This window comes from Spermophilus citellus, assembly GCF_964194105.1.
Source record: "Spermophilus citellus genome assembly, chromosome: 10".
Lineage (NCBI taxonomy): Eukaryota > Metazoa > Chordata > Mammalia > Rodentia > Sciuridae > Spermophilus > Spermophilus citellus.
The window spans coordinates 121872064-121889802 of NC_138197.1; the positions used below are offsets into that span (position 1 = coordinate 121872064).

Here is a 17739-nt window from a genome sequence, read left to right on the forward strand (position 1 = left end):
CTGAACCCTGTGTGTCATGAAAGGGCTATCACTTCTATTGGGTTTACCAAACCATTTTGTTTCATGATGTGAATCCCGGCTGAAACAATATACCTTTTGTGTAGAACCTTCAGTAGAATTAAGGGAAGACTAATCACTTCATCGCTAATGCCACTCTTTATGTGTTTGAAGATTAAAACCAAAGGGCTACATCTATCTCCACTTAGTGAAGCTTTTTTAAAAATAAAGAATAGGCATAAAAGAAAGAAATAATATTTTTATTTTTATAACACCACTCTCTACAAATAAAACAAAACATAAAAACAACCTTTTATTTTGTGGCCCTGAGTATCTGAAGCGTTGGGTTAGTTACCACACACAGTTAAGCAGGATCAGTGTGTACAGAAAGCCAATTCAGTGTCTGTAGAGTTCTTTTGTAGTTTTCTGTGTGAAGGTTTTTTTCCTCGTTTTGTTTTGAGTGTCATTTGCAATTCATTGTCTGTGTTTTCTGAGGTTGGTGTATTCAGCTGCTCTGACCCTGGGTCCTGCACATTTAGCTCCTTGGATACAATCCTCTGACGTTACTGCTGACGCTAGGAAGACAAAAGCCACTGAATATCTTAAGTAATAAAAAAAAAAAAAAGCCTTTGTTACTATTTGTTATTACAAAACACCTGACTGGAAAGAAAAGCATTGAGATTAAAGTACATTTAAAGTTAGCACATAACATGGCCACATATCTCTTTGGACACTGAAATAGCTGCAGAAGTATTGAGCAAGGTCTATATGAAAAATCACAAAAGGAAAAGGTCAGTAGAGGGAGAAAATCCACAGCCGAGTTCTGGGTTTAAAAAGCAGACCTACGCTTTTGAGTGGACTTCTGGATCATCTTAATTCCATGCAGTCTTGGCAGCTGATAACTAAAAATCATGTTCTCCCATTTTAAATAGGAGCCATCAATGAAGACTGTTTAAATCTCACAGAGATTCTATGTAAATTTTCTTAAGTAATATTTTAGTTGCTGTTTATCTGTTACTCTATATGGAAAGTGAAAGACTAGTCCAGGGTTGATTCACTAAATATTCTAGCCAACCTGAAAAATGTGCTGTTTACCAACACCTGTCCCTTTAAAATACCAACCTTCCAGTCCCATCAACAGTGTGAGGAAAGAAGTCATTTTCCATCACTGCAAAGGAGACCAACACTAGCACAAAACGGAGAAACTAAAAGCCTTACCTCATACATGGGAGAGATCTATTCCACATGAAACACCAGCAGAGGGGGTTTCTTAGGTCTTTGGTACTTCAAGTTATTAATAAGTTCAAGTTTTCACGCAGCATCTGTCTGTGCTGCTGAGAAGCTCCCCTCGTTCGTGGATATGGCTCTATGTTGTGACATGGCTCAGAGCAAGAAGTCAGGTAGACATCTGCAAATGGCAAGGTCTCCAGGTCACTCAGCTTAGCTCTAGGAGCAAAAGCTCAGTGTTGGTGCTGTATTATGTAGAGTCTTGGTGGCACTCAGTGCTAAGTTCACATGAGTCACACTTTCATATCCTGCCCATTTTATTAGTTGGCAGTCCTCTAGTGGAACACTGTCCTGTTGAAAAGGATCACTCAGTCACTATCAGCTTAGTTAATGAATATGCATCACCGCCCCCCCCCCCCTGCAGCCCCTCCACAGCTTCTCACCAACCCTTCCTGCTTCAACTCCCAGTTGTTGGGACTTGTCTTTTTTTTTTTTTTTAAACTCAGGAACTAATGCAGACTCTTTTTGTTTTCAATAGATTCTGTTTCTAAGCAAACAGTTTCTTCCCTTATGTTCCTCACTTAAGGGTAGGAATGGGATGTACTAGAAAGATGCTGGAAATTTTTGAAATATTCAAAACACATGACACACAAAGATCCTCACAAATTTTGTTTCCTTCTATACCTTTTCCCTACTCTTGGGATGTTCTTTGTTTTTTTAGCTATATTTATTATTTTTTTGGGTGCACAAAATGAAAAAAAATAGTCTTGGCCAAAGTATTCGTGACAGTTCTTTTTTTTAGAGTTCTGCTATTAAAGTATTTTTTAAAATTATTGTAGCTGTTTTTGATACGAGCTTATGTAGTGTTCCTAAGACTAGAAATGTTGTCAATGAGTATGTTTGAAGATAAAATTAAAGTTTAGTATGCAGGTTAGATTTGGAGGTAGAGAAGGTGATATTGCAAGGTGATGGACTATATGTTTTTATCATTACTGTACTACCAGATATTGTTATTGTTTATAATGAATATTACCACTTACTGACTATCCCAATTTGGGTGGTGCTGGAGACTGAACTTAGGGCCTTGCCCATGCTAAGCATGTGCTCTACTACAGAGGCTACACCCCAGCCCTCCAAAATTCTTGTATATATTTGTTTTTTTAAACACAAACATAATCCTGTGAGAAATAATATAAGCTTTTTTTTTTTTTTTTTTTTTTTTGGCAAGGATGCCGAATCCCAGTATGGTTGAACAACTAATAAGAGGTTATATTATGTCTTCTATTAACTTACTGAAATTCTCAGCTAAAACTAACTTTTTTCCTCACTTCTTCCTAACCTCCATGGGTCACAGTTAGGCTGCCTTTCTGCTGGACTGCAAATTCTAAGCTCCTTGAAGGCAGGAATGGTCCTTGTTTATTATTGTATCCTTGAGCCTAGCATAATGCCAGCTTAGTAGGTGGTATGGTAAGAACCGAATAAATGTTCCAAAATCAGTGAATTCTTGGAGCATATAAAAAATTGTCAAGAAACCAGCAACAGATTTTGTAGATAATTTTGAAACAGAACACATTGGAAGAATTAAACAACCTGATTTTGACTAACTGTAAAGCTATTATAATAAAGATACTATGGTATTGACAGACAGGCAGATATATAGGTGAATGGAACAGAATTATATATCAGAGTCCAAGAATAGATCCACACTTTTAAGGGCAATTGATGTTCAATGAATGTATTTCCAAAGTATTTCATTAAGCAAAGAAAAATGTTTTGAACAAAATAAAATCTCTGACTATCAATGTGAGAAAAAGAATGAATGTCAATTTCAATCTCATACTATATAAAAATTAACACAAAATGAATCATAGCCTTAAATGTAGGAGTTAAAACCATAAAACTTTAAAGACTGAAACGGTTGAAAATCTTTAGTAAGTTTTGACTTAAGTTTTCTTAGGACATAAAAAAATACAAATCATAAGAAAAATTAATTACTTGGACCTTCTCAAAATTAAACCTTTGCTCTCTGAAAGACAGGAATACAAATATGCAAGCCACAGTTTAGGAGAACGTATTTGTATCTAGCATGCATATATAATATATATAAACTCTTCAGTAAGAAGACAACTTATTAAAAAGATAGGTAAAGCAAAACCACAACCAGGCACTTTTCAAAGCAATAGGAATCACCTATAATCATGTGTGCCTATGTTTAGCATTATTGTCAGGTAAATACAAATAAAACTATGAGATACTACTGTACAAATGTTAGAATTATCAAAGTTAAAAAGGCCAGCATGCTAAGTGCTGGTGTGAGGGTGCACACAAGCCCCTCAGAGGGCTCATACTCTGCTGATGGGATGGAAAGAAATGTAACAAATCTGGAAAATTCTGGATAGTTTCTTAAAAGTTAATCATTCCGTTACCAAACAACCCAGAAAGTACTACTCCTAGATATTTATCCAAAGAAATTAAAATACACAATCTTGTACATGAATGTGTCTTGTAGCGTTTATTCATACAGCAGAATAGTGCTCATCAATCAAAAGGAATGAAAAATGTATGAATCAGAATTGTGCCAAGTGGAACGAGCAGTTATAAGAGCATATATATGGTTCCATTTATATAAAACCGTAGAAAATGCAAACTAATCTCTAATGATAAAATATATCCATCTCTAGGGATGGATCTTGGTTGTGTTTGTGGTTTTACAAGGGTATATATCTGTCAGAACTCATTCATTTTGATACTCTAAATGGATAAAGTATTTTGTATTTGATAATGATGAAGATTTTGGACAGAGGAAAACGAAATAGTTAAATGCATAAAATGACATTTTTTTCAATATTTGTATTCTAATTTGTTTACATTCTTACTAATCTTTTTCATCCCACTTTGGGGGAAAAAAAGTACTTTTTCCCTATTTTAACTTACTTTTTGTGGGGAACAGATACTGGGGATTAAACCTAGGAATGCTCTACTACTAAGGTCTCCAGACCTTTTTATTTTTACTTGAGACAGGGGCTTGCTGTGTTGCTTGGAGCCTTATTAAGTTGTTGAGACTGGCCTTGAACTTGTGATCCTTCTGCCTCAGCCTCCTAAGTTGCTGTGCCCAGCTATACATTTTATACCCTGCTATGCCAGTTTGTAACTTAAGAAAGTTATTATCAAGAAAATGAGGCTTTATAAGAAATAGTATGTCTTGAGAAGTAAGAATAGGAAATTATTTGAGACTGTAGTTCCAGCAAAATGGGGCAATATAAGTAAAATACAGCTTATAGATATTCTCCTTGTGCTAGTTATATGTATATAACCTGCCCTCTCATGTGCCTTTTTTTTTTTTTTTTTTTAACCTCTTATTCTCTTTATTTTTGGTTATCAAGCCTAGGGCCTTGTACATGCCAGGCTAATGCTCTACCACATAGCCACATATCCAAGTCCCTGCAATATTGTTTTTAAGGAAACTGGAGACAGTAATAGGGGCGTCCTAGTTTGTGCAGGTGCTTCAGACAGGCAGGCCTTATGATTTAATTTCTTAGGGAAATTTTTCAAAAAAATTGCTTATTAGCAAAATAGTTAGTCATCCATTCATAATTTTTATATAAATTATGGGGATCTGTTGGCATTTTAAAGTTTTATGATATAGAAATCACAGTTTATGAGTTACATTTTAACTTGCCCATACTGTTACTAAAAATGTATGTACATGGATGCTCCCACAAGACAAGTTCTTTCAAAAGTTTTCGAAGAAAGATTTTTATGAGATCATAAACCCCGAATATGTGCTTAATGATTTTTGCTACTCCCCTATTCAATGATCAGCTGGAATGCCCGAAAATTATGTTCTGGGCCTGGTAGCATAATTTATAGCAGGATCCAGCCTCTTTCGCCATTGTGTAGAGGCAAAGCTTCCCTGCTGCGTGATAATGCTTGTCTCAGGTTTCAGGAGACAGTTTGGCAGCCTGGTGGGACATTGCCTAAACCCTCATCTCAAGCTGAGTAAAGTACACAATTGGAGCTGAAATCTCAACATAAATTTTAAAATGATTTCATGGAAAAGGACACATTTATTGTCAGTGAACTTTACCATGATCCTGGTGGCATTCTTATTTCTAGAACAGTCATGATCTGTTGCCAGGTGTCCTGCCCAGGTTATTAGTTGGCACTAAAATAACATAAATTAATTGGCAGTTTGCAGTGCAAGTTCACTAGGTCCAGTTGGACTGTTGTTTTCAGCTGAACTTTGATAAATTTTCTAGAGATTTAAACACAGATACATCCTGTCATAAAAAATGTAGTATGATTCTTCTACTTAATTCACTTGACATTTATTGAACATCTTCAGTGAGCTTGGCACTGTACTAGGAGAATTTCTTTTATACACTCTACAGATTTTATTTCTCTCAGTAGTGATTGTCAAGGAGTACCATATATCATATTTGCTGTTTGAATGGTTTATTTGCAGCCCTGAATTGAGATGATCATTGATTTAAAGACATGAATATGGAGAAGTTAAAGGAAATAAATATTAAGCTTCTGTATCTGCTTGCCTAAGTAGCATAGCTTCATGAAATGGCACATAGGTACCACAGGGCATGGGGCAGGGGGTGTTACTTTGGAGGCATGTACAAGAGAGAGACAAAACTGCTGTCTTTCTCCTAATGTTAGCATCTATTCTTAACTTCTCAGCCACTCATTGGGGAATAGAGAGCTATGAAAGAGAGATTAAAGAGGCTCAGTAGCTCATACACAACTTCAATAGTGGGACAGGCCTGGTCCCCAATTTTAAGGTCTCTATGTAGGGTCAACATAAGCCCAAGGCACTGAAAGACTTCTCTTCATGAAGACTATGAATCCTGGTGTATTTCTCGGAGAAAAAAGAGAAAGGGCTAACATTCTGATTTTATTTTCAGTTAACAGTGACCCAGCAACACCCTTCTCAGGACCAATCAGGTAGAAAGTCTGATTGCTAAGAGTAAAGAGCCATCCGAGACCCCAGATCCCTCAAGATCAGAGAACTTGCCTTTCCCCATTTATCTCCAGTGCTTGGCACAGAGTACATATGCATTAACTTCTTAATAAGTGAATAGTTACTTAGATGAATAGATACACTCTTCCCTGTCTTTAGTTGATTTCCTCTTTCTTCATTCATTCCTTCCGTCCTTTCCTGCAGTCTTTTTCATTTAGGACTTTTGTAGTTGTTGATTTATTTTTCTGAACTATATCTGTTTGTTGCCCTCTGCAAGCTCCTTCTGGTGAATAAACGATGTCCTTCTCCCATTACCCTTCCACAAGAGCCAAGAGCGTGAAATTGGCCAGTGAAGTCTAAAATTCCTCAAACAAGATCAATTTTGTAAATCTAAAATGTTGAAGTTGTTTAAATTAGTGTACCTCAAGTATGATGTTTTCTTCTTTGTGGGATTTTAAATATTAGTGAGAAAGACTGCTTTTAAGAGGGATTAGCTACCATGAGTAAATTGCTTTTAAAATATTTGACCTGAAGATTTTCTTCTTTTTAATTAGCAAAGTTAATGTGTTTATCTATATTCATTGCTACCTAATCATGTTACATAATAGAATATTGCATTTTGTTTTCTCCATGATCAATACAGGTACCATTGGATACAACCAGAGAAATAGAATTGATACTCTCATGTATCTGCTAGCATATCCACAAAAGCCCATGGTTAAAACAAAAACCATTGAGCTGATAGAATTTGAGAAATTGCCTGCAGGACAGAATGCGACGGTTGCTGTGATGAGTTACAGTGGTTACGATATCGAAGACGCTCTTGTTTTAAACAAGGCCTCCTTGGACCGAGGTGAGCATATTTTCAAGGCTCTAACACCAAAAGTACTTTTTGCAGAGTGAGATATAGGGGGTGATTCATACAAAAATCACTTGGTGTCAAATGTCGGTTTCAAGTGACAGCATGTACACAGAGATATTCACATTCTAGTAGTGGCTTTTTGGTTGATTGTTTTTAATGACTGTTATGTTGAGATGATATGCTACAGAATCTTTTTGTTTATTATTTTATTTTCTTGGTGACTTGAGACAGTTTCTTAAAGAGAAAAAAAAAAGAATTTTTTTTTTCCCCAGCAGGAATTACAATATATGAAGTAAGGTACCTGTTTGAGAAGCAGTAACAGTATTCAGATGAAAAAGGCTATTTTTTATTTATACCTCTGTTATACCTCTTTTTTTTTTTTTTAACCAAATGACAACAGTTTAAAATACACATATACAAGCCCTAGCTTGTTGTTTCTGCACTCTTCTTTCTCTGTTTTGACAGTTCACTTTTGCAGGTCACCGCTTCATGGTGTGTTAGCTATCACCTGATCTGCAGCCTGACTTCTCTATTCATGATCTGTTTCTCTTTTTCCTTCCTGGCATACCCACTATGCCTTCCCCTTCCCTCTTTGTAGTTGCTAGGCAGCCCTAATAGTACTTTGAGACATGTGTCATTGGCATTAATGTTGGCTGCACTTAATTTATGCCTCTTTTTTTCCTCCAAATGACAACAGCCATGCTTTAAAACTAGATGTTTTCCTTTCTGATTAACTGGTTACGTTTATGTGGAAATCTGAAGACTTTGTGATGTCTGTCAAAAACTCCACAACACAATTTAATGATCTGAGTTTACTGTCCCCTAGCTTTTAAAGCTACCACCTGTAAATAAAACGTCTGTTGACACTTAGAAGAAAACGTTTCTCTATTCCATGCAGCTTGGATTCACACTGCAGTCCAGTGTCTTGCGGCTAATGGCTCTTGTATGACATTTCAAGATCACACAATGTTTGAAAGCCAGTTGATTCTGCACTGCTTTTATGTCAGTCACAGTTGACTAGGAGCCATGAGGACCAGAATTTGCTCAAAGACATACAGATGTCTACATCTTTGGTTGTATAAATGTATTTCATTCCATGGCACCTTTAGATCTTAAACATTACATAAGAGCAGTGAGTGATATTTTATTTAGAAATCTGCTTTTACCTGATGGATTTTTCGAATTCACATTCTCAGATTTCTTGAAAGAGTTCCACTTCTGGTGGAGAATCAAAAGTGAAGGCTTTTACAACCATGCATTTATTTCATTAGTAATAGCTACCATTTAATCCTGAGACATTTTTCTATCCAAATGAACCCTGACATGGCTCATTGTATCCTGAGGAGATTAGAGAGGGAATTCAGTTTAAAATAACTTGTTGGCCACAGGGGAAAAAAGAATGAAGCTCAGCCACAGAATCTTGGAAATGATATTTAGTGTTGAAAGAATGACAGCTTTTTGGGGGGTAACTCTGCAACTAGTTTTTTGGGGGGTGCCAGGGGGCTCTCAGTTGATTGTGTTTTTTTTTAACCCTCAAATGGTTTTTTTCTATCTGTTTTGCTTATTTTTTTATATGTTAGTCTTAAGGCTTTTCCCTCATCTTCTAGACAAATAAAATCTAAAAATGTAATTCAATTAAATTGATTTTCATGGAAGAGATAAACTATCCTATTAAAATTATTTGATTGTATCTTTTTATTTTCTCTCTTCTCTGGAGAAAAAAATATTATTTTGTTTGTTGGTTTATTTGTTTGCTTGTTTGGAACTATCTGTAAGTTAGTAAAAGGAAAACTTGCCAGGGACTTACAGAAATTATGCACCAAAAGAATGGGTACTAAGAATCCTGGCTTAGAAGTTAGTGGACTTGGTCTATTCCCAGCTCTGCTACCAATTTTCTGGGTAACTATGGCTCCTTAATTTCTCTAGACCTCACTCATAATGCCTGTAAAAGAAAGGAATGAAACCATGTGGTTTCTCAGAACTTTTTCGGCTGTAATATTCTGAGGCTTCAGGCTTGGCGAGAATCACAGTGTCAATTCGATCTCTCAACGGTAGAGTGCACACTTAGCACATTCGAGGCCCTGGGTTCGATCCTCAGCACCACATAAAGATAAATAAAATAAAGTATAAAAAAAAATTTTAAAAAAGAATTAGATCTCTCTACTTTCCTCCAGTGTGGCCAGGTGGATTCCACACTGGAAGTGGTTGTAGATTCCATGTTTGTGTGACAGTGACTAGGAGGAGTCCCAAGACATTTCTTCTGGTTATCAATTGCTATTTGGTTTGTGCAAGTCCCAAATTATCCACTGGTATAGTAGTTTTAGGTTTTGGGGGAGGGTAAGGCAGAGTGGATCAGTGAATGGCACAAATCCATTTTTCTCATAGTTTCGTGTTACTGGTGGTTTTTATTCATTTTGGTTTCATTTTAGGCTTTGGACGGTGCCTGGTATATAAAAATGCCAAGTGTACATTGAAACGGTACACCAATCAAACTTTTGATAAAGTGATGGGGCCCATGTTGGATGCTGCTACAAGGAAACCTATCTGGCGACATGAGATTTTAGATGCAGATGGTATCTGTTCTCCAGGTAAAAGTCTTTTAAAAACGTTATTTTAATGTATGCTTTTTAAAATTACAAGTTATTCACAGTATTTCTGAATATTTGATAAACAGGGCAGAGAAAAAATAACATCCTATATTACCACTGCTGTCCAGACTCAGCCAGTATGGTCATTTTGGATGAATTTCTGTCCATTTGATTTTTTTATGCATCATGTTTTTACATAGCAGTAATCTATCCTAATTATAATTTTCTATTTTAATTTTGAATTATAGAAAAGCTACTTTAAGAAATGTTTAGGAAAGGGTCTTGTTCCTGCACCTGCACTGGTATTTCTTTACTTAGGCACTTTTCCTACAGACTGACTTTAGAATCTATTTTCCCTAAAAGTATAACTCCATTATAATTATAGGCTTCTGATCCATTTGTTGATGCAACATACAGTGCCTCCCTCTGGTGGGTCTTATAGGCTATTGTGGGAGACCATCATAGGTAAAGGATCACACAGAAACATGTCAAATTATAACCAACTTAAAGAATCACATGGTATTTTATAGCAAGAGGATTTTAGGAAGATTAGGAAGATCAGCATCCCTTCCACAAGAAGGTGAGCGGAAATTGGAAAGACGCATAAAAGTTAACTACTTAAGAAGGCTCTAGGCAGTAGGAAAAGCTTGTGCAAATGTCCTAGAGCTTGAAGCTGAGGGATCTGGAAGAAAAGCAGTGTGACTAAGAGAAAAAGAGTGCATGGGTGGGTGCATGGCACTGTGGCAACATGAGTCTGGGGGTGGTGGGGAGGATAGGGCCAGCCTAGCCAAGACCTGGCAGCCTTGTGGCTACTTTCATTGTGATCCCCAAAGCAATGGCAGGATTGGGTGTTCTGAAATGATCATTCTGACTGCAGTGTAGAGAAAAGATGAGAAGGACACAGAGTAGAGGAGAGACCAACTGAGCGCTCTCTCAGCACACAGGGAACCACCTGCACAGCTTGTCGTGCTTGGTCCCTGAGTGGTCAGTGCTGTATTAGGCCAAGTGCATGGCTCCCTGTCATTTTCTCTGCCTTTGATTCATGCAGAATTTCTCACACTCTTAATGCTGGTCATTGTGGCTTGGAAAGTAAGTGGTGGGACAGGACTGTAAACGGTCTTTGAACTCGCCATGAAGAAGCAGAAAGTGAAATGGGAATAGTAGCAAAACCAAAGAAACTTGATTTCCTTCCTACCCAAGTTGATGACTTGCTACTGATGGAAAAAACAATTGTATATATCTCTTTAAAGTACCTGTTTCTACTACAGTTGTTTTTGACTGAGGTGACAGTTTATCTTATTAGTATAGTCCTTAAATCAATTAATTTTTAAATTTTATTCACACTATGATCTTTTGTGTGTGTGTGTGTGTGTAAAAAGATTTTTTTATCAGGTTTCACTGCAGTTATTAGCAGATTTGGGGTAAAACTCATGGGTCTCTTAACAGTCTTGCTTTCATATGGATCTAGCACAATATGAAAAAAAGTATGATTTCCAGAGATAAATATTAGACGCAGAGACATAAAGATTATTATGTACACTACTTTCAACCATACCTTCACATTACATGTGGGCTAGGGACTATTTCTACTTTTTTAAAATTTTTTTTAAAGTTGTTGATGGACCTTTATTTTATTTATTTGTATGTAGTACCGAGAATCAAACCCAGTGCCTCATGCATGCTAGGCAAGCGTGCTACCACTGAGCCACAACCCCAGCCCAGTTTTTATTTTTTAATATCAAAATTTTGTGTAATTTTATTCATCTCTGAAATGAAGGGGGAAAAAGTAATACAAAGTGGAGTGAGTCATAGTTTCCCACAGGTAACAGTTGTGCTCTTTCACACTATGATCTTAATCTGTGTGTGTGTGTGTGTGTGTGTGTGTGTGTGTGTGTGTGTGTGTTTAATGGCTTACAAAATCACACAAGAACCTTCTTGAATTCTAGTTCCCACTATGTGGATCCATTTCTTTCTTCCTTACATGGGTTTCTTGGGCCAAGTCTAATCACATAATTTTATAATGTTCTAGCAATCTTTGCATTCTACACAGATGATAATGATATGTCTAACATTCTTTTCCCTTTCTTAGGTGAGAAAGTAGAAAACAAACAAGTGCTTGTAAACAAGTCCATGCCCACAGTGACTCAGATTCCTTTGGAAGGAAGTAATGTGCCACAGCAACCACAGTACAAAGACGTGCCCATAACGTAGGTATTGGTTGTGCCTTGGTAAGACAGAAAGGCTGGCAAAAGAGAAGGGATGGGGAAATATGAACTAGGTATTGGTAGGTTATCTTGAAAGCAGGTGGGCATGGAAGATAAAATTGGGCTGTGGAATCATAGAGGCCTTATTACCTGGTGTGAGTTTCTGAACCAAACAGACAAGGGTTCCCTGTGGAAGGAGCAGCAAGATAAAGGGCACAATATGTCAAAGTAACCAGGTTTTGGTGGATCAGCAGCTTGCTGCTTCCAGGAAGTGGAAGAATTGGGAATCATTCTTAGAGGGTGTTACCATCCACTTTGTGTTTTAAAAACAAATAGCCTATACTGGCCACAGCATGGCATCACCAGTGTACTTGAGTATAGTCTGGTTCAAAGATTGGTTGTGTTGATAAAGGGTTAAAATTCCATCAACTTTAGTTTTCTCATCTATATAGTGAAAGAACTAGAATTGTTCATCTCTAGATTCCCTCTCAGCTCTAAAATATATGAAAATATGAAACTTTCTGAGAAGACCAGTGAGGGGCATCACACTGATAGAGAAACCAAGCTAGGAGAGAGGATGAGCAGTCTCACCCAGGGCAGGTGGACCAGGCCATGTTCAGCAGGTGGGAAGTAGGTGACATGGAAGAACAGGGTTCCTAAACTGGGCATAGTGGGTTTCCAAACCCACTTTACACATACGTGCCAAGGCCTGCTGTGTGCTAGGGACCAAGCGCATGTGCTGAGGATATAGGACTGACATAAGCCATGCCCTTGCCTGTCTATAGGGAGTCGTGGAAGAGACCTCCACACAGAAGAAATGCAGTTACTACTGTGAACCTCGTCACTTCCTTGAGAATTTCCCGTATCAGTAGCTTTTCTGGCCATTTTACATGTATTAGTTCAGTTAATCCTACCACCACCCCTTGAGCCATGTTATCTTAAAAGCTCATTAGATATGAAAATGGAGGCAAGGAGATACAGTTTGGTGACTTCCCAACGTCACACATCTACAAGTGGCAGAGGCAGGATTTAAACTGTCGGACTCCCCTATGCACACTGTGCTTAGTGTAGCAGAGTGGGGCAGGTGCTATGGACTTGTCTGTGGGGTGGCCACACAAGGGACAGAATGGGCAGTTCATTTGGGGGGCAGGGTGTGGACACTAGCTCAGCCCCACAAAGCAAAAGCTGTTCAAGCTGCCCAGGTGATTATGCTCAGTGGCTCTCTTCTGTCCTGAAGGAGGAATCTCTTTCTATTCAAAGTCCATCTCTCTTCCGCCCAGGTCCTTAATTTCTTCTATTCTTTTCAGAGCTCTTATTCTGTCATTTTGGCTTTTTCCTCCCATACTTTTTAAGCCTGTTTTCTATTGATTCCTTCCTCACAGGCTAGAAAGTGTGGTCAAGTACTTCTTATCATTACAGGAAAATAATAGCTTTTTCTGGAGTTTGGGTTCCTTTCTAGCTACCATTCTGTTGTTTTTTTTCCTCTCACAACTGAGCTTCTTTGAAAAGTCATCTCCATCGCTGTCTCCGGACCAGCCTGCTGCCTCTTCATCCCACTGAAACAGCTGCAGAAGGGGTCACCAAAGATATCCTGTCACCAGAGATCTCCTATTCACTCAGTTTATTCCAGAAGTATTGTGAGCACTAATAATATGCCAGAATGTATTCTAGGTGCATGGGATAGTGCAGCAAGCAAAATCAACAGCAGTCCTGCCCCTGTAGATCTCACACCTTGGGAAAGATGACAGATAGCAAAAAAGTGAGCAAAGCCCAGAGCTCCTCAGTTTACCAGGTTCTGTGGACTCCTCAGTCCAGTCTTGTGGTCTGAGGCTTTTTCTCTTGTTTATTTGGGACCCTCAGTGTGTGGCACAGTAACAAATGAATGCATGAATGGCATATGACCTTTCTGTAGCTTTGGACATCAGTGACACACCTCTCCCCTTGATTTTGTGATACCACCCTCACCTGACCTTCCTGCCTGCCTTGTTGGTGACCTCTTTCTGCCCAGTACGTCTTGTGCCTTGTCCAGATGTGCTTCCTACTTGCAGAAATTCAGCCCTCCATGCACACTTTTACTGATAACTCTCAGATGGAATCTGCCCAGTGTTGGCTCCATACTAGTGCTTAGACATGTCAGGGACACCAAGCCTGGACCCAAAACATCTTTTTCCCCCGTCCCTACCCCAACCCCAGACAGACTGCTCCACCTGGAGTCCCTGTCTCAGTGGTGATGGGCACCACCACCTAACCTGCCACCACAGCACAAACCTTACTCCTTCCTCTACCTGTCAGATGTGCACATCAGGAGCTTAGAGGTTCTGTCGCACTCCTCCTCCTCCCAGCTATTGCCATTTCTGGCCCTCTGCTCCTGCCTGGACTGTCGGTTATCATTAACTATTTACCTGCCTCCCAGCTTGCACCTCTCCACCCCTCTTGTGCTCTGCATTAACCGCCTGAGTGATTTTCTAAATTACTTGCCTAGCTGTGTTACTATCTTGAGTAAATAGAGTATGGCTCTGAATGGCGCTGTTGCCTGTGGAAAATGATTGTCCATGATTGCCCATGGTCCTCAGCACCCTCCACACCCTCAGTGTGCCTTCATGCTGAATTCTAGGCCCCACATTCCTAGGAACTCACCTCTTACTGTCTAATACATGCCATCCTTCTCCAGGCCTCCCACGTTTGCTCAGGATGCTCCCTCTGCCTGGTGGTTCTCACCTGCAGGTCACCTCTTCTGTGGCAGTGCTCAACAAACAGCCCCTCCTGGTGTCTGCCACAGTCTTTTCTTCCTTAATTGGCAGGGAGCTCCTTTTGTGCAGGAACTGGGTTCACTCAGTATCTCTGTCCGGAACTTGCAAGGGTCTGACACTGAGAGACTCTTGATATTATCTGTTGTATAAGAAACAAGTATATGTGTGTAGAGGGGATTAATGTTGGAAAAGCTGAGTAGATAAAAGAACTATTAAAACAAAAATGGTTAAGAACTTGGAGTTGGGTCTGATAAGCCCCAGCTCAGGCCCAGTTCTACTCTGTGATGCGTGTGCCCTCGGACAAGTTACTTAGCCTCCCTGAGCATCAGTTTTCCCCTTCTATAATAAGGGATTAACAGTATGCCACTGTTGAGGATAAGTTATGCTGTGCCTGCCTCATAATAAGCATATAGGACTGTAAAGGGAAGTTGTGAAATTTGAATTTAATGTTAAAATTGAAAGTCACTTTTCAGAATCCACGCTGAGAATGTCAAATATTTTGTGGTAGGATTAAATAAAATATGTCATACGGGAGATAAATTTACAAAGGGCAATTTGAAAAAATTGCTTGAATGCCTTTCTCTTAACATTAGTTACAAAGGGGCAACAGATTCATACATTGAGAAGGTGATGATATCTTCCAATGCTGAAGACGCTTTTCTGATTAAAATGTTACTGAGACAGACAAGGCGACCAGAGATCGGAGACAAATTCAGCAGTCGTCATGGACAAAAAGGTGAATTTTGTCATTTCTTAATTTGTTACAAAACTGAATGTATTGAAAAGTTTATTATCCACATGTATTAGAAATATTTTTTAAACTTTGAAAAATTATTATATAATTATTGCTGTTTTATTTCTCAGATTTTTTTTTAAAGAGAGAGAGAGAATTTTTTAATATTTATTTTTTAGTTTTCGGCGGACACAACATCTTTGTTGGTATGTGGTGCTAAGGATCGAACCTGGGCTGCACGCATGTCAGGCGAGCGCACTACCGCTTGAGCCACATCCCCAGCCCAATATTTCTCAGATTTTAATGGCATTTAAAAATGTATGATAGAATTAGTCAGTATACATAGAGTTTAAGAGTGGAAAGTTGGACCTGGAGTTTTAGCTGTACCTGACACTTAACTTTAAGAACAATAACAACAGTTAACACTTTTCGTACCACACACTGTGTGCCTGGCAGTGCTCCTTTACGTGAATACTGACTCATTTGAGTCTTGCGCAGTCCTACAAACTCGGTAACATCTTTTTTTTACAGATTAAAAACAAACAAAACCCAGAAACCCAGAGAGATTAATAGGTTCCCTGGTGTCATATAATTTGTGGCAGATTTTGAATTTTTGATTTTGAACCCAGGCTGCTTGGATCCACAGTCCAGCCTCTTAACCTACTACCAGTCTGCCCTGACTGTTCAGCAGTCAGTGTTGTGCCTGCCTCATGATGAACACTGACTGTTACTTGAGGTGATGTCCTGTACTTCTAAATCTTGGTTCATCGTTGCTTATAAGTTAGTATAATACCTTCCTGTTTTTAATGGATTGGTTTGAAAGTAATTGCACATTATGGTCTTGCTGATTTTAACTTTATTTGCCAACCAAGTATATCAAATATTCCAGTTTGGTTAAATAAATCCAGCCTTAGTTGTCATTCTGCCAGTGAAACTATTTCAGACTAAGATACTCTTTTGTCCAAAATGATTTTAGTTCAGTTGACAGAAGTAAGATTATTTTAGCTTATCAATATTTTTAAGAAAGAATTTGTTCCATCTGTTAATATGAATTTGACATCTCTATTTCACATAATTTGCTGAGATACTCTGAACACCCTTGGAGTATTTTTTTTTAATTATTTTGAGGTTCTTGCATTTTCTTCTACTGGCCAATGAGAATGAATTCTCTATACTATAACTATTTCTCTTTTCTCTTGGTCTTAACAATTTCTGAAATGTTCTCCTAAGCCATTCTGGGGTAACTGGAGCTTAATTATAAACCCACTATCTGCAAGAGTTAAGTCTGATTTTTTTCTTACAAAATGTTGACACCGGAAGTTTTAGGAGAATGCATACCATGAGAGAATACCCTCCTTCTGAATCAGTTTACAAGCTTCAGGTACCCCAAACTCTCAGTGTTTTTGTTACATTAGAGTATTGTGTGAAAAACTAAAGACTGGCAGGCACATCAGTAATTATCTGCTGGTCCTGATTCCACTGAATTTCCTGAAGGTATAGACAATGTCCTTCTATGTGATTTTTTTTTTTTTTAAGATCAATTCTGATAGAGCCTTTCTCATAGCAGCCACTTAATAGATAATTGATAATAACTAAATATCTGAATAAAATGAGTGAATTGAAGATGGGGGAGATGATGAGCAACAGATTTTTCATTTTCCTTAGCCTTTATCTACATAATATGTGAGTGCCCATGTATGTGCATAGATAGAGCAGTGCTATGAGATGAAAATTACCAGATGAGTGTAAACACAAACCTCTAGGTAAAACGTCAGAAAGTCTTTGTGCTATGGCTTTTTTTTTCAAACTTGAAGGTTTCTAACTTGTAGTGATCTAAAAGCAGATTTGAGAGGTTTGTTCACTCTTAGGGGGGCTCCGACTTACACATCTCTGTATGAAACCAAGGGAAGTCCCCCCAGGGGCGGTGACCTTTCACTTGTAGTGAGGTGTTTGTCTTGTTACTTTTCCATTTCCAGATGGCTTTTAATCCAAGGGTAAAAACCTCCTGATTAACCCAAATCCCCTGGATAGTTCCCTCTCTTACAGCTTCATCAGAGTTATTGAAAGGTTGGGGGAAAAAACAAACAGAAAAATAGGTAGTGTAAGCTTTAACAGGGTAATGGAAGGAATGACATAGGACTCTTCTTTTTTCTTTTAAAAAAAATTTTTTTTAGTTGTAGTTGGGCACAATACCTATATTTTATTTGTTTATTTTTATGTGGTTCTGAGGATCAAACCCAGCACCTCGCATATGGTAGGCAAGCGATCTACCACTGAGCCATAACCCCAGCCCTGACATAGGACTCTTAACTGAATATAATAAATTTATTTTAAATATAATTTTATCAGATAATAAATGCACATGACTTTAAAAGTTCAAATTGTACCCCAAAAGGGGTTCTTTGCAAA

At 38.2% G+C, this 17739-nt stretch overlaps 1 protein-coding gene across 3 annotated transcripts in view; it reads left to right on the forward strand.

Annotated features, from left to right (window-relative positions):
- POLR3B (RNA polymerase III subunit B) overlaps positions 1-17739 on the forward strand; it is a 136394-nt gene that overhangs the window by 79015 nt on the left and 39640 nt on the right. For all 3 annotated transcript variants that reach the window (XM_081310647.1, XM_081310645.1, XM_081310646.1), the window contains exons 20-23: positions 6837-7046; positions 9485-9643; positions 11733-11850; positions 15191-15333. In XM_081310647.1, the coding sequence (XP_081166773.1) occupies positions 6837-7046; positions 9485-9643; positions 11733-11850; positions 15191-15333 (630 nt within the window). The remainder of the gene's footprint in view (positions 1-6836; positions 7047-9484; positions 9644-11732; positions 11851-15190; positions 15334-17739) is intronic.